This window comes from Elephantulus edwardii, unplaced genomic scaffold (genome assembly GCF_000299155.1).
Source record: "Elephantulus edwardii isolate Elephantulus edwardi_28Jun2011 unplaced genomic scaffold, EleEdw1.0 scaffold00083, whole genome shotgun sequence".
In the NCBI taxonomy this organism is placed as follows: domain Eukaryota; kingdom Metazoa; phylum Chordata; class Mammalia; order Macroscelidea; family Macroscelididae; genus Elephantulus; species Elephantulus edwardii.
Window position 1 is genome coordinate 6,899,834 of NW_006399833.1, and position 22,975 is coordinate 6,922,808.

The 22,975-nt window shown below is 40.6% G+C and overlaps 1 protein-coding gene across 1 annotated transcript in view; it reads right to left on the minus strand.

Moving 5' to 3' along the window:
- Positions 1-22,975, minus strand: part of GUCY2F (guanylate cyclase 2F, retinal) — a 208,437-nt gene that overhangs the window by 161,438 nt on the left and 24,024 nt on the right. Inside the window, exon 3 of the mRNA XM_006889911.1 lies at positions 5,504-5,805. Coding sequence (XP_006889973.1) covers positions 5,504-5,805 — 302 coding nt within the window. The remainder of the gene's footprint in view (positions 1-5,503; positions 5,806-22,975) is intronic.

Genomic DNA, 22,975 nt, shown 5'->3' on the forward strand with positions numbered 1-22,975 from the left:
CCCCACTTCACTGATTTCATCTCCTTGTCAAAAATCAGTTGACCATAGATAGATGGGTTGATCTCTTCCTCTCACATATTTTGAGCATGCTATTAGGAAGAGCAGGTCTTTGGAAAAGGACTTCATTACTGGAAAGGTGGAGAGTCAGTGAAAGAGAGGAAGATCCTTAATGAGAGGGATTGATATAGTGACTGTAACAATGGGTTCAAGCATTTCAAAGACAATGAGGATGGCACAGGATAGGGCTCAGATCCTTTGTTCATAGGCTAGCTATGAGTAATAGTTGACTTGATGGCACCTACCAACAACAAAACAACATCATTACCAAAAGCATTATTGCTTTCAACATACTTCTAACTCATAAGGCAGGGTTGAACTATCCCATATTATTTCAAATCTGTAATCTTTATGGAAGCCGACTGTCATATCTGTCTCCTACACAGTGGGTGGTAAATTCAAACCACTGACTTTTCATCAGCAACCAAATGTCCAAATATTTAATCACTACACCAACAAGGCTCTAATATCCTTTGTTGTTTTGTTTTGTTTTATTTTGTTTTGTTTTGTTTTGTTTTGTTTTGTTTTGTTTTGGTACCGTCAAGTAAGCAATCCTATGCATGAGAGAATGAAACCCTTCTTGATCCTGCATGATGTTCACAATCTATGTTGTGTCCACGCTGGAAGTCACTGTATCAACCCATCTTATTGACAGTCTTCCTCTCCTTCACTAAACCTCCATTTTTCAAGCATGATGTCCTTTCCCAGGGACCGCCTCCCACTCCCGTAACATGGACAAAGTATGTGAGACAAAGTCTCACCATTTTTGTCTCTAAGGATTATTGTTGTTGTTGTTGTTGTTCTTGTTGTTAGAGGCTATCATTTCGAGTACGACTCAGACAATCCTTATAAACAATAGATCTGAACTCTGTCTTATCCTGTGCCATCTTCATCTATGACACACTTGAGCCCTGGGTCGATTGCTGCAGTCACTGGGTCAATCCACCTTTCCAATCATGATCTCCCTATCCAAGGAATAATAGTTTCTTCTAACAGCATGCCCAAACTTTAGTAAGACTTGATTTTGCAGAGTGGAGGACAGTCAAACCTAAGTTTATGCAGAGACAAATATTGATGAGAAAAAGTGGATTTATCCCTAAGAGCACTGGAAAGGTTATTAAATTTGAAACATCAAACTCTATAACAGTAAAAGTGAACTGAAAGAGGAAGAGCTGTTAGAAAGACTCTGTAAAGGACTGTTAGCCATCTCCCATCTTCAACTCTACCCATAAAAACCAGGCCAAAAAAACCTAAAAAAACAACCCCGGTTAAATTGATTCTAAGAAGATCCAGAGCAGGACACCAAAGTCAGAAAAAGGCTTCAGAGAGTTGGACAATGACTTAAGGACGACAGAAGAAGAATAGATGCTGCCAAGAAAACAAATAGATCTGTCTTGGACAGGGTAAAACCAAGTCTTTCCTTGGAGATTAGGATTTTGAAGCTCTGCCTTACTTATTTTGGAACGTGGCCAGGAGAGACCAGTCCTTGGAGAAGGACATCATGCTCAGAAGGGTGGATGGACAGCACAGGAGAGGGAGACCCCGGATGAGATGGATTCATACACGTAATCGGGGCAATGAGGATTGGTGTGTAGGAGTTAGTGAGACTGGCTCAGGACAGGGAAGGGTTCAGAGCTGCTGTACGTAGGGTCGCTTTATATCACAGGTGACTCAGTGGCATATAACAACAATAACATACTATGACAGGTTTGGAAGCAGGAGTGGCATCCACTTCCTAAATAAAATGCCTCTGGAAACTATGAACTTTGATAAATGGCAACAGTTGTAGAGGGGCTTCAGGCCTTTTTTTCATACAGTCGTTATGAGTCGTGCTTGACTCGAAGGCAATCAACAACAACAACAACAACAACAACAACAAAGCAGTAAGATTGGTGCTGGGATGAGTAAAAGGAGGTGCAGAAGCGTGGGAGTCATGTCTGACCTCATAGGAATTAGTTTCGGGTTGTTGATGGCAACAGTTTGCCTTTGTGAAGCTGGTCCAGGTCAGATATGGCTGCCCCTACATGGTTCTTGTTCTTTTTATATCAGTCACTTTAAACATTGTTTCCTTGTTTAATCTTTACTATAATCCTAGATTTTACACACAAACACATACACACACACACACACACACATCTCACAAACTCATTTTACAGATGAGAAAACTAAGATTAAAAAAAAGTTTTAAATAACTTTCTCAAAATCCTACAGCCAGTATAAATCACAGTTGAGAATGTATATCCAAATTTGTCTAACTTCATGTTATTTACTCTATCTGCTACAGCTGTTGCCTTAAAAAATGTTTTTGGTACTCACGAAATATTGTCCAAAATGGCTGACCCTGGAGGACATTATGCTGAGTGAAATATCTCAGTCACAAAAGGACAAATTCTGCATAGTGCCACTGTTGTAAAATGGGACTCACATCGGGCTTGGGGGGAGACTGAGAAAGATGGGATAAATTATGTATACTGCATTGAAATAGATGATGGAGAGAACTGTTTAAAAAGGATATATGATTAATTATTATTGTCATGACCGGAGTCCAGAATGTAGGTTGCATAGTGGAGTGGACTTGGGGGGAGGGATTGTATAAAAATGAAAGAATTTTTCTTCTACTTTTCAAAGAGAAGAGCGGATTGGAGGGGGAGAGGGTGGGCAGGGAGAAAAGAGCAACATGAATCAATGAAAACCCTAAGTCTCTGTAAACTTTCATTAAAATGAACAATAATATTATTAAATACAAAAAAGTTTTTGGTGATATAAAAATAAATAAATAAAATTTTTGGTGAAATATATACATTCATTCACATTCATGTTCGTCATAGTATTACCTACAATGACCAAGATAGAAGCGATTCAAGTGTCCATCAATGGACAAATAAATGGATAAAGAAACTATGGTACAATAACAGAATGAAGTATCATGTAACACTAAAGAATGATAAAAAAATTCATGAAACACTGTATAGTATGGATTAATCTCGAGGACAATGTGCTACATGAAATAAATTGGGTTGATTTTTTTAAAAAAATATAAGATCGCTGTTATAAAAGCTAAGGGAAAGTTTATACACAGATTTCTTCTTGAGTAGTTGCCAGAGATGAGAAGGGAGGGGAAGGGGAATAAAATTTGTAAGTATATTATAGGCACATATTGCAAAAGGTGAAGGGAAAGGCAATATCTAATAATAGAATGGTCAACACAATATTGCTAAAGAATGGGAAGATGGAAAGAAGTACAGAAGAATTAATGGAAATGAGAATTACAGGGAGGAAGTGGTGAAAGTGCGATTACATTGTAGATACTGACAATATTATAGAGTGAAATGTCTATAAATGGTTGGATGTAAAATTAGTATGCTTTGTAAATTTTCACTCAAATCACAATAAAAGGATACAAAAATTCTTTAGTCCTTTGAGAGGGACATCATGCTTGGTTGGATAGGTAGAGGGACGGAGAAAGAGAGGAAGACCATCAATGAGATGGATTGATACAATGACTGGTGTAATGAGGATAGATGTGTCAGAGACAGTAAAGTTGGCACAGGATAGGGCAGGTTTCAGGGCTGTTGTACATAGGGTCTCAAGTAACTCGAGAGCACATAACAACAACAAGGTAATTTAGGGGGGGAAGGGCACAGTTGTTTGTCAGAGATGGACAAAGCTAATTGTCTCACCCTCAGGCCACCTAGTAGCTGAGATGATGTCTCTTTTTTTTTAATCCAAAGTGACTACAAATTTTCCACAAGCTCAAAGATAGATGGCTGAATATCAAGAATAAAAGGCATCCATTTTTATTAGTATATTTTCTATTTTATATGTAACACACACACCCTTTATCTTTCCTTCAATCCTATGAGTAAAGTAGAAAAATTACTTACAAGGTCATTTTATTGGAAGCTAAAAGTCCATGGATTCAGCATATGAATATACACCATCAAACAACTATTATTATTTGAAACATGAGAGATCCATGCGTGCTTAGCTAATTTGACTAGTTGTTTGGATTTAATTGTGTGTGTCCCAAAAGAAAGAGACATTTATTTTAAACATGTGCTTATATCAGTGGTAATAAAATTTCAATTTAAAACTAATAGCCCTGCTAGTTACGTTATTCCTAGAAAAAGAACCAGCCAAATATTTATTATTAGTACTCAGGACATATAGAAATAAGTAAACTTAGGTTGTCTCTGAACTGCTTATTCAGAAAGAAAAACAGTCCACAGGATAAACCAAGTGTGGATTCTAACCACCAGAGAGGCCTTTGGGTTTGCTGTGTAGCACACTACGAAACATCTAGCATATCTTCATCGACATTCCATTCACCCTGTACACAGAAGAAGTGACTGGATGTGTCAGTTTGGAAGGAAAATTGAAGATGTTTAGTGTATTTTCCTTCTACCTTATTTCACTCAGAAGGAAGTCACCTAGTAGGAGCGTATGTTCCACTATGATTCCACAGAGGAGGCCCACAGTGGTTCAGCAATGCTAGTGACTAGATAGAGAAGCCTGTTTATTCACCAGGCTCAGTACTGAGAAGCTCAAGTTTCTATGGATCAAAACCACAGTTTTTTTCATTGCCATCTTTAATATATAGGGAGCTCATAAAGGTGATGTTTTCTTTTATACCAGTTGGGGTTTGGTTTTGTTGGGGCGTTTGTTTGTTTGTTTGTTTTGGGTTAGTTTTTGTTGTTGGGTTTTTGGGTTTTTATTGTTTTTTTGTTTTGTTTTGTTTTGTTTTTTGCCTTCTTACTGAATTGGTAGAGACGTTATGCTGAGTGAAATATCTCAGTCACAAAAGGACAAATATTGCATAGGGCCACTTTTGTAAAATGGGTCTGATATCGGGGTTGAGGGAAGACTGAGAAAGAGGGGATGAAAGATGTATACTGCATTGAAACAGATGATAGAACTGTTTAAAAGGGTTATATGATTGAGTATTATTGTCATGACAGGAGTCCAGAACGAAGGTTGCATAGTGGAGCGCACTTGGGGGAGGGATTGTATAACAGTGAAATAAATTTTTCTTTTCCTTTTCAAGGAGAAGAGTGAATTGGGGGGGCAGGGGTGGGCAGGGAGAAAAGTGAAACAATGAATGACTGGAAACCCTAAGTCTCTGTAAAACTTTCACTACAATTAATTTTAAAAAATTAATAAAATAAAAAAGAGGATTTCTTATTAGACTTTCTTAAACAGCACTGACATGTATTAAAATTTGTTTCTCCATTCTAAAATAGAGTACGTTTCATTTCTTTCTCATGATTTAAACTGCCATTCACTGCGGGTTGCTTGAAGACAGAGGGAACAAACAAGCAAATTAGAATAGCATGTCTTTGTCTTAGATGCATTTTTTTTTATGTGTGGGTCTACTATTGCTTGCCCTTTCTATGACATAGTAGTTCTTTATAGGAAAAAGATGTCTATCCCTGGGATACACACTTACCTGATCCGCAGCCAGCTGCTCAGGAATTTCCCCTCTAGCTGCTGCCTCTGTGTAGGCTTGATAGAAGCTCTTTTCATGGGACTCCACTGTAATAGTCAACACAGCATCATAGGCCTCCCGGAGCTTTGGGTTGTTCCTTAGGATCTGGTAGGGAGTGTGCTTATAAGGTAAACTGTAAAGCAGAGCATCATAGGGAACGAATACATAGGTCCCATCCACCATTTTCAGGTCATGAGCCCATTCCAAGAGATGTCTCTGAGTCTCTCCTCCGATCAAGGCTGAATGCATACACATGATGATAACTGAAACCAACAAAACAGGGAGGTTATGACAACGACATGTAAGACCGTACCAAAGCCCTATGGTTTATGAGAAAGAAATAAGTAACTGTTTTAGCCAATCTGTGAATGATTTCTGCCATATGCCCCCAAAATAAGCAAGATGATGAGGTTCTTAGTTGAGGCTGAAGTATATTCAGGGACCATGGAACTGGGGGTATGGGAACATGAGAGATGTGACCACAGGGTGCAGTGCTTAATAACACACAGGATCAAAAGCAAGCTTAGCAAAAGGGAGGCAGCATAATGACTTGAGTTTGAGAGATCTAAGTTTATGTGCAAACTCTCTCATTTGCTAGCTGAATATCCTTGGTTAAATTATATAACCTCTCTCTGCTTCATTCATAAAACACGATTAATAACATGTACTTCATAGAGCAGTAGGGAGCTCTAGTGGCCTAGTGATAAAAAAAAAAAACAACCAAACCTGCTCTGTGCCTGATACAGGCCATGGCCTTTACAATCACTTGCTATGCATCAGAGAGCTGGACAATGACTAGGGAGGATAAAAGGAGAATTGATGCCTTTGAGCTGTGGTGCTGGAGAAGAGTATTGAATATACCATGAACTGCTAAGAAAACAAACAGGATCATCCTACAGAAGGTGAAACCAGGCTGCACCTTGGAGGCAAGAATTCTGAGGCTTCGTCTGACCTAATTTGGACATGTTGTAAGAAGGGACCACTCCTTGGAAAGGGACATCATGCTTGGAAGGGTGGAGAGGCAGTGCAGGAGAGGAAGACCCTTGATAAGATGGATTGATTCAATCACTGTAGTAATGGAGGTGGATGTGTCTAGAGATAGTGAGACTAGCACAGGACAGAGCAGGGTTTAGGACTGTTGTACATAGGGTCGCTATCATTTGCAGGCGACTTGACGACACATAACAACAGCAACAATCTCAAAAGCACACAGTTCAAATTCACCAGCTGCTCTGCGGGAGAAGGATAGACAATCTCTTGTGACGTATTGTCTCTGAAAACCTGCTGCAGGGTAAGCTATGGTTCGGTCCCGACTCAACGGTACAGAACAACAACAAAGGGCAGTGGTAAGGATTGAGGATGACAATTCATAAAGTGACAAGTCTTCTCCAAGTTCCTGCTCCTGGCTTCCTGTGGCTTGGCTTCTCGCTTTGCCTGTCTCTGTTCTGCTTACTTGCTTAATATCTTCTCTATCTCACCAGAGACTGACTCAAAACACACAATATTTTGAGCCCAGCCCACAGTATTCAAAAATAGTAGCAATATATTCAAGAGAGCTCTGATGGCCTAATGGTAAGTAGTTGCACTATCAACCCAAAGGCACATGGTTCAAATCCACGAGCTGGTCCATAGGAGAAAATGGGCAATTTCCTCTGCTGTGATTGACTGCCTCTGAAAAATCTCCTGGAGGGTCAGCTATGGGTCAGTTTCAACTTTATTGTACCTAACAACAACATTATACCCAGAGATAGGAAGTTTAACCGGAGAGTATGGAAAATATTCCCATAGCAACTGTTGTTTTGATTGTTCACTCCCTACAAACATATACGCTAAGAGATTTTGATCAATTATTCTCATCCTTACAAGGTCATTAGAGATATGGCATGGTAACTAAGTTACACTCACCTAAGATACTAGTAATATTATGGGTGATATATTTAACTTTTAAAAATTTAAAGTTGCTGTAATTGGGATTACTTTGCACTCAATTTAATTCCTCCCAGCCTTAGGCAACTATTTAGTTTGGCAAGGCTATGCTAGAATAGAGTGGATTAGAGGGGGCCACGGTTGAAAAATGGCAGCTAGATCACGAGACTCAAAGTCATATTCAATTTCGCCCTTGGCATTCTAATTGAGTTTAGTTTAAGCCCACTTGTGCTTCGGTGCTCACATCTTGAAAATGTAGCTTCTGATGTATTTCACAGGTACACTGAGTAGTTTAATTAGATAAAGCCTGGCAAGTGTTCTGAGCCCCTCGAAGAAAGGCAAAGGTCCTGCTGCCATTTGAAAATATACTAATTATACATGCTTAGAAGGAAACTTTAATCTCAGGAACTGAGTGTGTCTGTGACTATGTTCAATGACTGGTCTTTGACATTTGCGTATTGCTCCATCAGTTCACAAAATTTTAAGTTATCTAAACCAGGCTGCTCCTTGGAGGCAAGGATTCTGGGGCTTCGTCTGACATACTTTGGACATGTTGTAAGGAGAGACAGGTCTTTAGAGAGGGACATCATGCTTGGGAGGGTGGAGGGACAGCGCAGGAGGGGAAGACCCTCTATGAGGTGGATTGATTCAGTGACTGGGGTACTCGGGATGGGTGTGTCAGAGGCAATGAGATTGGCACAGGATAGAGCAGGGTTTAGGGCTGTTGTACATAGGGTCACTATGAGTCACAAATGACTCGACGGCACATAACAACAACAACAACAATGCTGCTGTAACAGAGATGCCACAAGTGGATGGCTTTAACAGAGCTCAACTTTCTTCCAGTCTCAGAGGCTAGATGTCTGAAATCACGGTGCCAGCTCTAAGGGGAAAATTATCTGTCTCTGTTGGTTCTGGAGTAACTTGTCACTTCAAGACAAGTCTCCTCCAAGCTTTTGCTCTTGTCTTCCTATGGTTTGGCTTTCTTGCTTTGCCCATCTCCGTCCGCTCTGCTTACTTACTTAATCTCTTCAATATCTCACCAGAGATTGACTCAAAATACAGCCTACATAAATCCTGCCTCATTAACATGACAAAGACAACAATTTCCAAATAGGATTATAATCACAAGCATAGAGGAGCTCCTGTGGGTAGTCTATATGGAGTTGCACTGCTAGCCCAAAGGCAGTTTTAGTCCACCGGTGGCTCAGAGGGAGAACGATGGGCAATCTCCTCCAGAGTGAATTAAAGCCCCTGAAACCCAGTGAAGGATGAGCTCTGATTTGATTCTAATTTGACAACAATGAGTATGACTTTTTGAAAGGTTAGGCTTTACAGCATGTATTTTGGGGGAACATAATTCATTTCATATCATCTTTATTCTTGTTAACCACTCCTGAGAAACTATTTCCTTAAACTAGATCGGTTACTTTTTTACTTCTTTTAGGATGTAACTAATAGGTTTTGAGATTAATAAGCATACCACATGCACAGACACACATCAGAATAAGTTGAATTTTCAAATGACCATTCACACTCAGCTCTCAAATGCATAGCAAGCAATCTGAAAGACTATGGCCTGGATCAGACATACCTTAGTCCTCTAACTGACATCATTACAGCCCAAAAATTTGGAGAGGTCTCCAACTGCAGATTTTCCCAGTGCAATACATCGCCTTATTTCTTAACTGCTGGTACCCAGGGTGTTAAATGTGGATCCAGGCAAGATGAAGCTGTGGACAGTTTGAATCTCCTCTCCATCCATCATGATGCTGCCCATTAGTCCAGTGGTAAGAATCTTTGTTTTCCTAATACTGAGATGCAGTCCATACTGAAAGCTGCATTCTTTGATCTTCTGCAACAAGTACTTCAAGCCCTCATCACTTTCAGCAAGCAAGGTTGTGTCATCTTCATAATGTAGGTTATTGATGAATCTCTCTCCAATCCTGATGCCACATTTTAAAGCATGCATTATTCCACTGCTCTGTTTGCAAAACAGCCAGGTATAGGTTCTGCATGAGCACTATTAAGTGCTCTGAGATTCCCGTTCTTCTCAATGTTAGCCACAACTTGTTATAATTCACACAGTCAAATGCCTTTGCATAGTCAATAAAGAACAAATAGACGTCATTCTTCTGGTAATTCTTACTTTTAGTCAGGATCCATCTGAGATCAGCAATTATATCCCTGGTGCCACGGCCTCTTCTAAAGCTTGCTTGAACTACTAGGCAGTTCCTTATTTATGTACTGTTCTCTCGCCATTTTTTTAATAATCTTCAGCAGTATTTTGCTTGCATGTGATATTAATGATATTGTTGTTGTTGTGTGTCGTTAAGTCACTGCTACTCATAGTGACCCTATGTATAACAACTCTATACCCTGCTCTATCTTGTACCAATCTTATTACCCCCATTACGCAGTCCAAATCAATCCATCTCATCAAGGATATTCCTCTCTTCTACTGTCCCTCTACCCTCCCAAGCATGATGTCCCACTCCTAGGACTGGTCTTTCCTTGCATAATGCCCAAAGTATGTCAGATGAAGCCTCAGAATCCTTGCCTCCAAGGACCAGCCTATTTTCACCCTCTCTAGGAAGCACCTGTTTGTTCTCCTACCTGTCCATGGTATATTCAATAATATCGTTCGATTATTTCCACATTCAGTTGGATTACCTTCTTGGGAATGGGAACAAATATGGACCGTTCGAATCTGTTGGCCAGCTAGCTGTTCCCCAAATTTCTTAGCTTAGACTGGTGACAGTACCCAAGGCTGCATCTGTTAATTGAAACAAGTCAATTGGTATCCCATCAATTCTTGCCAATGCCTTCAATGCAGCTTCTACTTCCTCCTTCATTACCATTGGTAATGAACCACTTCTCATATGATACTTTCTGAAATTTTTCAGTGTCAATAATTCTTTCTGCTACAGATTAAGGATGACAGAAAAAAATTGAAGCCTTTGAGCTGTGGTGTTGGAGAAGAGCACTGAACATCCCATGGACGGCCAGGAGAACAAACAGATATGTCTTGAAGAGGGTGCAGCTGGAGTGCTCTTTGGAGGAAAGAATGATGATGATGATGCTTCCCTTCACATACTCTGAGCAGGTTGCTAGGAGGTGCTGTTCCTTGGAGATGGACATGATGCTGGGAAAGGAGGAGGGTCAGTGAAAAAAAAGGAAGATCTTCAACCAGGTGGATTGACACGGTGACTCTGCAATGGGCTCTTGTGTGTCAGGAAGTGCGAGGATGGCACAGGATAGAACAGGGTTCAGATCTTCTGTTCATAGAGTCGCTATGAGTCATGTAGACTCGATGGCACCTAACAACAAAAACAACAACATTCACACTCACTCATTGTTGTTATCTAGTTGGAACTAACTCATAGCTAACCTTCCAGGGAATTTTCAAGGGTGTAAATCACATAAGAGGAGATTGCCTGTATTTCTACCCCTGAACTACTGGAGATTTTGAATAATCAGGTTAGAAGCACAATTCTCTACAGACTAACAACAGATTTGAACCCTGTCTATCCTGTGTCATCCACATGTTTGAGGCCACTGCTGCAATCACTGTGTCAATCCATCTGGTTGGGTGTCTTCTTCTCTCTCACTGACATCTTTCCATGTATAAAGTCTTATCCAAGTAATAGCCTCTCCTAACATGTTCAAAGTATAGGAGATGAAACTTCACCATCTTTGCCTCTAAGGAACACACTGTGTGTACCTTTTCCAAGACATATCTGTAAGCAATCCATGGGATAGTCAGTACTCTTCTCCAACACAACTTAAAGACCAATTTTTCTCCTGTCATCCTTATTCGTGGCACAGCTCTCAAACGCTTAGCAAGCAATTAAAAAGACAATGTCTTGAATTAGGCACACCATTGCTCCTTGGGAATTTAAGAGTTTCCTAAGAGCAGACTAGCCCAAGGCAGTAAGTACCCTGATCTCCTGACTGCCAGTACAAAGGGTGATTATGGATACAAGTAAGATGAAATCATTAACAATTTCAATCTTTTCTCCATCTATCATGATGCTGCTTATGGGTCCATTGGTGAGAATTTTTGTCTTCTTGATGTTAAGATGTAATCTTGACATCATACTGAACATACTGAAGGCTGTAGTCTTTTGACCTTCTGCAGCTAACGTTTCAAGTCCTCCTCAGTTTCAGCAAGCAAGGCCATATCATCTGCATAATGATGGTTTTGATGAGTCTTCCTCCTATCCTGGCACTGCCTTTTTCTTCATAGCATCCAGCTTCTTAATGCTTTGTTCAGCATATAGAATAAATAGGAATGGAAAAAGAATACAGCCTTGATGCATACCTTTCTTGATTTTAAACCACGCAATTTTCCATTGCTCTGTTTCAACAACAGCTTCTTGGTCTGGGTATAGATTTTAATATGAGGATGATTAGATGTTCTAGAACTCCCATTCTTCTCAATGTTAGCTATACTTTGTTATGATTCTCACAGTCAAATGCCTTTGCATTGCAAATAAACCCGAAGAGACCTTCTTCAGGTACTCTCTGCTTTCTGCCAAGGTCTATCTGACATCAGCAATAACTACCACTCCTTCAAATGATGATTGTTGTTTTGTACCATTGAGTCTGAACTGACCCATAGAGGCAGTTAATTTGCACAGGAGTAGATTGCCATCCTTCTCCTGCAAAGCAGCTGGTGGCCTCGAACCACATGCTTTTGAGATTGCAGCGCAGCTTCTTGCCACATGGTGTTGTTGTTATGTGCCATCGAGTCGTTTGCGACTCATAGCGACCCTATGTACAACAGCCCTAAACCCTGCTCTATCCTGTGCCAATCGCACTGCCCCTGACACACCCATCCCGATTACCCAAGTCACTGAATCAATCCACCTCATAAAGGGTCTTCCCCTCCCGCGCTGTCCCTCTACTCTACCCAGCATGATGTCCCTCTCTAAAGACCTGTCTCTCCTTACAACATGTCCAAAGTACGTCAGACGAAGCCCCAGAATCCTTGCCTCCAAGGAGCAGCCTGGTTTAACCCTCTCTAGGATGAATCTGTTTGTTTTCCTGGCAGTCCATGGTACATTCAGTACTCTTCTCCAGCACCACAGCTCAAAGGCATCAACTCTCCTTCTGTCCTCCCTAGTCAGTGTCCAACTCTCTGATGCATAACAAGCAATTGCAAAGACCATGGCCTGTATCAGGTGCACCTTAGTCTCCAGAGAGACACCGTTGCTCCTGAGTACTTTAGAGAGGTCCCTAGTAGCAGACTTTCCCATCGCGATATGCTTTTTTATTTCCTGACTGCTGGTGCCAAGAGTGTTGACCATGGAGCTGAGCAAACTGAAGCTGTGAACAATCTCAACCTTGCCACATAGCTCCTTCAAAATAATTACCCTAAGAGACTGTACATGTATTCTGATACTCAGCCCTTTAGAAAGCTCTAAAGATAGCTTTAGAGAGCTCTGATGACCAGTGGTAAGATATTGTGCTGCAATCCAAAGTCACCAGCTGCTCAGTGGGAGTAGGATGGGCAATCTCCCATGTGATTTACTGTACCTGGAGGGTCAGCTGTGGGTCAATTCTAATCGACACTACAGAACGATAACAACAAGAAGAATATCTCTAGAGCCAGTTTATGAATCACACAAGGAATTTGGCCTCAGTGGTTCACAATCATTTGTTGTTGTTATGTGCTGTCGAGTCGCTTGCGACTCATAATGACCCTAAGTACAACAGCCCTCAATTCTGCTCTGTCCTGTGCCAATCTCACTGTCTCCGACACACCCATCCTGATTACCCCAGTCACTGAATCAATCCACCTCATAGAGGCCTTCCCTTCCCCTCGGTGCTGTCCCTCCACACTACCAAGCATGATGTCCCTCTCCAAGGACTGGTCTCTCCTTAGAACATGTATAATAGGAAAAAGGAATGTCAGGTTCCACAAGGCAAGAGTTACATTTAGAAAGAAAAGGTGTAAAAAAAAGTGTAATGGAAGATCTCTTACTCTCTACATTTGTCTCTACCATTAAACATCAATCCGTTTTATCCATTAGTTCCATAGAAGGTCTATGGGGAGGTGGGATGGAGGAAATGATTCAAGCACATTGTTTTAGTTAGTCATCTAGATTCCAACAGTATCCTTAAAGTAGGTAAGAATTGTCGAAGGCTGCTTAGTGCAGTGGACTCAGGGGGTAGGGAGGATTGTATAACAATGAAATAATATTTCTTTTACTTTTCAAAGAGAAGAGTGAACTGGGCAGGGGAGAGGTGGGCAGGGAGAAAAGTACAACAATGAATGAATGGAAATCCAAAAGCTCTGTAAATTTTCATTAAAATTAATAATAATAATAGAAACAAAAGAATTATCATTATTATTCTACAAAAGCAGATATTAGATGACTTGGTCAAATTCATCCACTACAGAGAAAAAGACCACTTAATGTGCTGGGTAAGGCATCAAAATATCTTCATTAGACCGAAAATATGAAATATAACTAAATGTTTGGTGCTGGTTGATACACAGGAAATACTTTCACTTACACTTTTTGTAATAGATGCTGTAGCGTGTCACCCACATGCCCGCTTCACTACAGAAGCACGCATTCACTTGGCTGTCAGGTGTTTGCAACTGACTGCTGAATCTCTCTGAGTCTGGCGCTCAGCTAAAGAAAGTTACCTCTTCCAAGGTCACGTCACTTTATTAATGTCCTGCAGCCACCTAGTGCTGGCTCATTAAAGTTAATTGTTAAATATTCAAGAATTGCATGAGCTGGATAATTTCATGTTAGTAACTTGAAATTGGTCATGGTGGGAATAATGACACCATGGAAATCAGCAAGTGGTGCAAATGAGGGATTCCCCCCCTCAAAGAACTGATTGTTAAAGAATTAGTGTACTAGTGCACCCCTTTCTAGGTGACAGTTTAAATCCATTGTTTAGTCAATCTGTAGGAATGAAAATCTATACTTCTCACTTAGAACTTAGATTCTAGTTAATTCTATAAGGATCCTCCTTGCTCCAGAAGGCCTTTTCAAATTGCTTGAGAACTTTGCTGTGACTACATCCATAGGACAAGTGTTCTCTCTGTTCAATTCTACAGCTTTCTCTCCTCATACATGTTGTCCTAAAAAGTACTTACTCTACAAGCTTTCTGCACAAAAATCTCCATCTGAGAGACTCTTTTCTCAGAAAACTGACTGGTGACATCATTTGTTGTCATTGTTATATGCCATCCAACTGACTCCAGATCACAGTGACCGTATGTACAACAGCTCTGACGCCTGCCCTGCCCTGAGCCTGTCTCACTGACTCTGACACACCTACCCTTTTCACCACAGTCACTGTGTCAATCCTTCTCATTCAGAGTCTTCCTATCTTGCGCTGTCCCTCCACCCTTCCAAGCATGATATCCCTCTTGAAGGATGTGTCACTCCTGGCAACATGCCCAAGTATGTGAGACAGAACTTCAAAATCTTTGCCTCCAAGGAGCAGCCTGGTTTCGTCCTCTTCAGCATGAACTTCTTTGTTCCTTTAGCAGTCAGTATGTTCAGTATTCTTTTCAGCACCACAGCTCAAAGTCATCGATTCTTCTTTCATCCTTAGTCATTGTCCAGCTCTCTGATGCATAGTAAGCAATTGCAAAAACCATGGCCTGGATCAGGTATACCTTAATCTCTAGAATGACATCATTGCTCTTCAGTACTCTAGAGAGGTTCCTGACAGCAGATTTTTCCCAATGCAAATCATTTTTTTTTTTTTCAATTTCCTGGCTGCTGGTACCAAGAGTGTGTGGATTGTGGACCTAAACAAGCTGAAGCTGTTAACCATCTCAATCTCTTCTCCATGATTCTCTATCATGTTGTTTCCATTTGGCTCAGTGGTGAGAATCTTTGTTTTCTTGATGTTGAGCTTCAATTATTATTGGAGGCTGCAGTCCTTGACCTTCTGCCGCAAATGTTTCAGGTCCTCCTAAGTTTTGGCAAGCAAAGTTATGTCATCTACATAACACAGGTTGTTGATGAGTCTTCCTGCAATCCTGATGCCACATTCCTCTTCATAGAGCCTGGCCCCCAGAATGATCTGTTTCACATATAGATTGAAACAGTATGGAGAGAGGATACATTCCTGACACACTTCTTTCCTGATTTTGAACCATTCGGTGTTTCCTTGCTCTATTCTGACGACTGCTTCCTGATCCAAGTATAGGTTTTGCATGAGCACAATTAAGTGTTCTGGGATTCCCATTCTTCTTAAAGTGAACCTTAATTTGTTGTGAACCACAGCCTTTTCATAGTCATGAAACACAGATAGACATTCCTCTGGTACTCTCTCCTTTCAGCTAACACCATTATCCATTGACATCATTCAGTGTCTTACTACACCTTGAGCTAGAGAGCTCTGGTGGCCTAGTGGTAAGAAGCTGCACTGTAACCCTAAAGGTATGCATTTCAAATCCATCAATTGTTCTTCAGAAGAAGAATGGGCAATGTCCTCCCATGTGATTTACTGCCTCGGAAAATCTGCTGGGAGGTCAGCTATGGGTCAGTTATGTCTCAATGCCTTGAACTGAGTTCTATCGTGTCATTACAAGATTTATCACCCTGATTTATTTACACCAGCTTCTATTATAAGGCTATGAACATTCTTAAGTCAAGAATTGCGCCTTCCCCCCTTCATATTTTGGTATATTTTATATGTTGATATGTTTATATATTGAACATATAATACATGCAGTGAATGTGTGGAAAATAGTTGCAAACAGATACTTCAGGAGAAGAAATTGTGAAGTTAGATCTTTTTCGTGGGTTTTTTGAGATGTAAGACTTAGGCATAGTTGGATCATTAGATGAGAGGGGAAAATTGAAGGTTCTATTTCCTAGGCATGTAGATACACCGGAGAGCTCTGGTGACCCAGTGGTAAGGAGCTACGCTGCCAACCTGAAGGCACAAAGTTGAAATCCATTAGCTGCTCCTTGGGACAATCTCCTCCTGTGTAATATAAATTTACATCCTCTGAAAATGCACTGGAAGGTTAGTTATGGGTCAGTTCCAACTCAACAGCCCATAACAACACAAAAGTCAAATAGATACTACTGTATCTGTCTCTAGTGAAAGGTCAGAGAAGAAAAGATCCTCAACACAATCGATTGATATGGTGACTGTAGCAATGGGCTCAAGCGTGTCTCGGGTTGTGGGGATGGCATGGGATGATAGGTCAAGGGTTAGATCTGTTGTTCATAGAATTGCTAGGAGTCATAGAGAGAACTCTGTTGGCCTAGTGGATAGAAAATTCTGCTACCAAAGCACAGGTCGATGATTTTAATCTGCAGCCCCTTAGGCCTGGTTTTGTTTTGGTCAAACATTCTTCTAAGTGGTATAGCACTGGTCTGTCAGTTTGCACTACAGAGCTAACTTGTGGTTGCTGTGATGCTAAACACTGTGACGCTGATGTGTTACATGTGATAATGGTTGTCTATGGTGGAGCTCCCCAGTTAAAACAAGCTTGAAAGCAGGAGTAGCATCCACTTCCAAAATAGCTTGCTCCAGAAACTCTAGGAACTTAGAGAAACAATGAAAGTTGTATACAAGTGTTCAGGTCTTTCATTCACAGGGTCATTATGGTCGTCTATGACTCGACAGCACTTAACAACAACAACATATCTATCTCTAATGCTTAGTGTGATTAGCTATGTGCAAGTCCTTCCTTGAATTTCTCCTTTTTGCATTTCTGGAATATCCCTACTTGGAGCTATGGTGGTTTAGTGGGTAATGAGTTGTACTGCCAATTTTTATCTATAATAGATGGTTTGAATCCGTCAGCTGCTCTGAGACAGAAAGGCAATTTTCTCCCTTGCTATTTTTTTCAGAGGCTGTCTGAAAATCCACTGGAGGGTTTCTGCTCAACGGAAATGAGCTGAGTTAAGTTGTGTTGGTGACATTTCAGAGGGTCAGAATTTTTAGAACTTGAATGGTCCATAAAGATTATTTAGCTCAACTCCTTCCTACTCCCCTCATTTTCTTTCTTCCTTTTTTTTCTTTGTGAAGGGTTTTACATACTTTGTTTCTTTCAATTCGTAGGTAAACTTGAGAGGTTGCACAACTAGAATTTTAGAATTAGAAGGGTTTGGTCATTATTTACTGAGCTGAATTTACTTATGAAACTCAAGGGTCAGTGAATTTGAAATTAATACAAAATCAGACCTTAGATATATGATATTGTTTTTGTTGATTGCCTTTGAGTTGAGCACAAGTCATAGCGACCCTATGAACTAAAGGCCTGAAGCCCCACTACAACTATGGACATCTATCAAAGTTCATAGAGTTTCTGAAGGCATGTTGTTTAGGAAGTTTCCCTCATTTTCTAGATGAGGAAATTGAAGCCTCGTGAGGGAGTGGCCACAGATAAAATTTTGCACAATTAAAATGGAAATGAAAAATAATGAATTCAAACAATATCATCTTCATTTAATAGACTGAGTGCTTTGTGGACAAGGATTTGTGGCTACACCTGTTCTACAGGATAATTTTGTTAAATAGCTTTATTAGCTCAAAATTACATTCATTAAATTAGGATTTTACCTGTAAATTGTTGTCAGGAAAGGATTAGTATAAAGAAACCTTAAATCCTAGACGAAGCCTGGGTCAACAGGTGGTCACTGAATAAATGCTAATTTGTAAATTTCCATCCTGATAGTTAACAAATCAAGAAACTGTGTAGTCTGAAAACAAGGACCAGAAGATATATCCTTCTGAGGTCCGCTCTTACCAAGATATAACAACAATAGATGTAATAATAGCTGTGTGAGCTCTCCTCCAGCTATCTGGTAACTATGTCTCATACTATGGTATGGCAGATTGGCAAGTGATTTTTGACAGGCTTTCATCCTCAGTGATAACAAGCCATGTGACAAAAATAAAGAAGAAGCCAATTCCAAGGTCTCTCCACTCTTCCTTCTCTTCCTACATCGAAATGTTCTGTCCACTTTCTCCTTGAGATGGAAAAAACTGTGTTTCTTAGAAGGCAACACTCACTTTATTCCTCTCAGATTGTTGGCTACAGTCTTCCACTGTGAAAATTAGCCCGGTCTCACACTTTGTGAGATGGAAGCTTTCACTAACTAGTGCTGAAGAAATTCTTGGGAGGGAGTCACATGCATGTCAACGAGCCCACAAAGGTTGCCACTCCTTCTGATGACTCAAGACAGATTCGTCTACTCAATCTAGAGTGACTCCCACTCCATGGCCCTTGCTTTTCGTGTAAAATCTTTCCCTGCCAGTGTCACATTTAGGAATGTAAACAGCAGAAATAATCGACCTCAATGTAAAAGCATCTTATATAATAATATCAAAGTTTATCTCAATTAGTTTCCATGGAGAATTTCCACAAATTGTTCCCTGCTTTGAAAATGCTCCGGTTCTGAATGTGGATTTGTTTCTATCATTAATTTACAGGTAGTTTGTGGATGTACATGCATGTGTAAATCTTTGCAGCATTGTGTATGGGAAGTCAGAGATGAAGACCTTATGCCAGGTCAATGTCTAGACAGGCAGTTAAGACTTAGAGGTTTGTGCCTGGATTCTGAGTGGCAACTGTTCTTTCCTACTGAGTGTCTAATTTGTGATAAGGTAAAAGTGTTAGATGGAAAATCTAAAAAGAAATCTCAAGCCCCCTCCCCTCCAATTTTTTCCCCCCTGCAGTGACATTTCCTGGTACATTTTAACAAATATTGGGGACTCAGAGACAGGAAAGCCAAAATTTATATATTCTCCCAGAATGTTTCCATTTGGCCATAATGTGAAGGAAAGATGTTCATATCTTTTTCTTCTCAGTTTTCTCCCACCCCAGTTTATAAACTGACCACATGTTGTTCCCTTTTTCTGTGTGATCAAGTCAATTTCAACTCACAGAGACCCCACACAACAGATTAGAACTTTCCCATAGAGTTGCTTAGGCTGTCATCTTTACAGGACCATATCAACAAGTCTTCCTTCCACAGAAGTAATTTTGTGAGTTCTAACTGACAATCTTTAAATTAGACCATGGTCTTTTGAGTCACTTGCTATGCTACTGAGAGCTGGATGGTAAATAAAGATGAGAAAAGAAAAAGTGATGTCTTTGAGTTGTGGTGTTGGAGAAGAGTACCATGAAAATATGAGAAGAATATCCCATGGACAAACAAGTATGTCTTAGAAAAAGTGCAACCAGGGTGCTCCTTGGAGGCAAAGATGGTAAAGCTTTATCTAACATACTGCAGGCATGTTGTTAGGTGAGGGGCATCCACGGGGCATTCCTTGGAGAGGGCCATGATGCTTGGAAAGGTCAGCTGAAGAAAGGGAGACCCTCAACCAGGTTGACACAGTGGCTGCAACAATGGCCTTGACTATGTCAGAAATTGTGAGGTTGGTACAGGATAGGAAAGGGTTCCCATCTCTTGGTCACTATGATTCATACTAGACTCAATAGCACCTAACAACAACAACAACAAGAGCTTATCAAAGTTAGCACAAACACTCAGCCAAGATTGTGACACTAGTGATGCTAAATGACTGTATATTAAAACCAAATCCAAACAAAGAAAGGGCAGCCTTCCTTCAGTGGACCAGAATTACATGGGGAGTATGTTAAGTAGGGAGGTTCCAGAGATGATTCAGAAGGTCTTAAGTGGGAGGCTCTGGAATATGTAGGTTTCATAGCAAATCTCTCCCATGTCCTTTACTTTGTGTCATTAAAGGAGATTTAAAAAAACACATTAAAAATGTATCTTTGCAACAATGAACGATTGGAAACCCAAGTTCTTTATAAACTTTTATTAAAATCTCAATAAATTTTTTAAAATGTGTCTTAGAAAAAAATTAATAAATATATATCTTGGGCAGTGTGCAGCTATCAACCAAGGATACCTTGTATAGTTTGGGCCCTGGGTACTGAAGTTACCACTGTGACTTCTGCCAGTGTTGGACTAGCCCAACTAGCTTGGTATAATGACAGATATATACTGTTGTTGTTGTTGTTGCTATGTGCCATCGAGTCAGCTGAAGCTTTATAGTGACCCTATCTACAGCAGCTATGACCCTTCCCTGTTCTGAGCTAGAATCACTCACTAATTCTGACACACTAACCCTCATTGCCTCAAGTTACTTGTATCAATCTATTTCATCTGGGGTCTTCCTCTCCTGGGCTGTCCCTCCACCCTTCTGAGCATGATGTCCTTAGCCATGTGCCCAAAAGATGTGAAACAGAGCTTCAAAATCCTAGCCTCCAAGGAAAAACTCGGTTTCACCCTCTCCAAGACAGACCTGTTTGTTTTCTTGGCAGTTAAAGACTCTTCTCCAACACCATAACTCAAAGGCATGGATTCTTCTTCTGTCAACCTAAGTAATTGTCCAGCTCTCTGATACATATGCAAAGACCATGGCCTGGATTAGGTGCACCTTAGTGTTTAGACTGACATCGTTGCTTTTCAGAACTCTGGCATTGCATATTTATTGATCACCTTCACACTGCTGCCTATCGTAAGAAAAGTTTTTAATATCTCTCCACACCTGCAACATATGTTGTTGTTATTTTTTCCTAAATGGCTATACAGACAAGGCCTTTTAAATGCAGGAAGCTCAGATGTTTAGAGATTGCCCTTTGAGCAATAATTTGTTCATTACTGATAGTAGGCTCACATAGAAGAGTAAGTTCTTTTATCTATAGATAGATTATAAATACAAAGATAAAGGCACTTATATTTGTCTATGAAACATGAAACAACATATAAGCAAGAGCCTATGGTGATGAAGGAAGAAGTTCAAGCTGCTTTGAAGGAAATAGCAAAAAATAAGTCCCCAGGAATAGATGGTATACCAATTGACATATTTCAGCTAACAGATACTGGCTTGGACATGCTCACCAAGTTGTGCCAAGAATTCTAGAGAAAAACGATTTGGCCAACTGACTGGAAGAGATCTATATTTGTTCCCATCCCAAAGAAAGGTGACCCAACAGAATGTGGAAACTCTAGAACAATATCATTGATTTCACATGCAAGCAAGATTCTACTGAAGATTATCCAAAAATGACTGGAAAAACACATAAGCAGAGAACTGCCAGAAGTCCAGGCTGGGTTTAGAAGGGGTCGTGGTACTAGAGATATTATAGCTGACGTTAGATGGATCTTAGCTGAAAGCAGAGAATACCAGAGGAATGTCTACCTGTGTTTCATTGACTATGCAAAGGCATTTGACTGTGTGGAACATAACAAACTGCGGTTGACTCTGAGAAGAATGGGAATCCCAGAACACTAGATCGTTTTAATTCGAAACCTATACTTGGACCAGGAGGCAGTTGTCAGAACAGAGCAAGAGAACACTGCATGGTTCAAAATTGGGAAGGATGTACGCCAGGGATGCATTCTATCTCCATAACTTTTCAAACTGTATGCAGAACAGATTATCCGGGAGGCTGGGCTCTATGAGGAGAAATGTGGGGTCAAGATTGGTGGACGATTTATCAACAACCTGTGTTATGCGGATGACACAACCCTGCTTGCTGAAAGTGAAGAGGACCTGAAGCGCCTGCTGCAGAGTGTCAAGGACTGCAGCCTACAATATGGATTGAGGCTCAATGTCAAGAAGACAAAGATTCTCACCACTGGGCCAATTGGCAGCATCAGGATGGATGGTGAAGAGATTGAGATTGTTCACAGCTTTAGTTTGCTTGGCTCCACAGTGAACACTATTGGCACCAGCAGCCAGGAAATTAGAAGATGTATTGGGACCTCTCCAACGTACTGAAGAGCAGTGGTGTCTCTTTGGAGACTAAGGTGTGACTGATACAGGCCATGGTTTTTGCTATCACTTGTTATGTATCAGAGAGTTGGACAATGACTAAGGAGGATAGAAGGTGAATTGATGCCTTTGCACTGTGGTGCTGGAGAAGAGTATTGAGGGTACCATGGACTGCTAGGAAAACAAACAGATTCATCCTGAAAAGGGTCAAACCGGGCTGTTCCTTGGAGGCAAGGGTTCTGAGGATCCGTCTGACATACTTTGGACATGTTGTAAGGAGGTACAGGTCCTTGGAGAGGGACATCATGCTTGGTAGAGTGGAGGGACAGCGCATAAGGAGAAGGTCCCCTATGAAGTGGATTGATTCAGTGGTTGGGGTAATCGGGATGGGTGTGTCGGAGATGGTGCGATTGGCACAGGACAGAGTTTAGGGCTGTTGTACACAGGGTCACTATGAGTTGCAAGCGACTCTACAGCACATAACAACAACAACAACAACAAATTTGTCTATGCCAAATTCTATACCAAAGTCATTTTCATCAGTAGTGCTCTTGAAGATAGTATTATTAGCATCAATGTTTTGTTACTGTAGGAAAACTAAAAAATTCAAACTTATTGCTTGTCAAACTGGAACCAACTCATAGCTTCTGAGGTTGGCAATCACACAGGGGGAAATTACTCATCTTTCTCTGTAGGAGGCGCTATGGAATTCTAACCACCAGAAAGGTGCAGCCTTTGAGTTCTAATCCA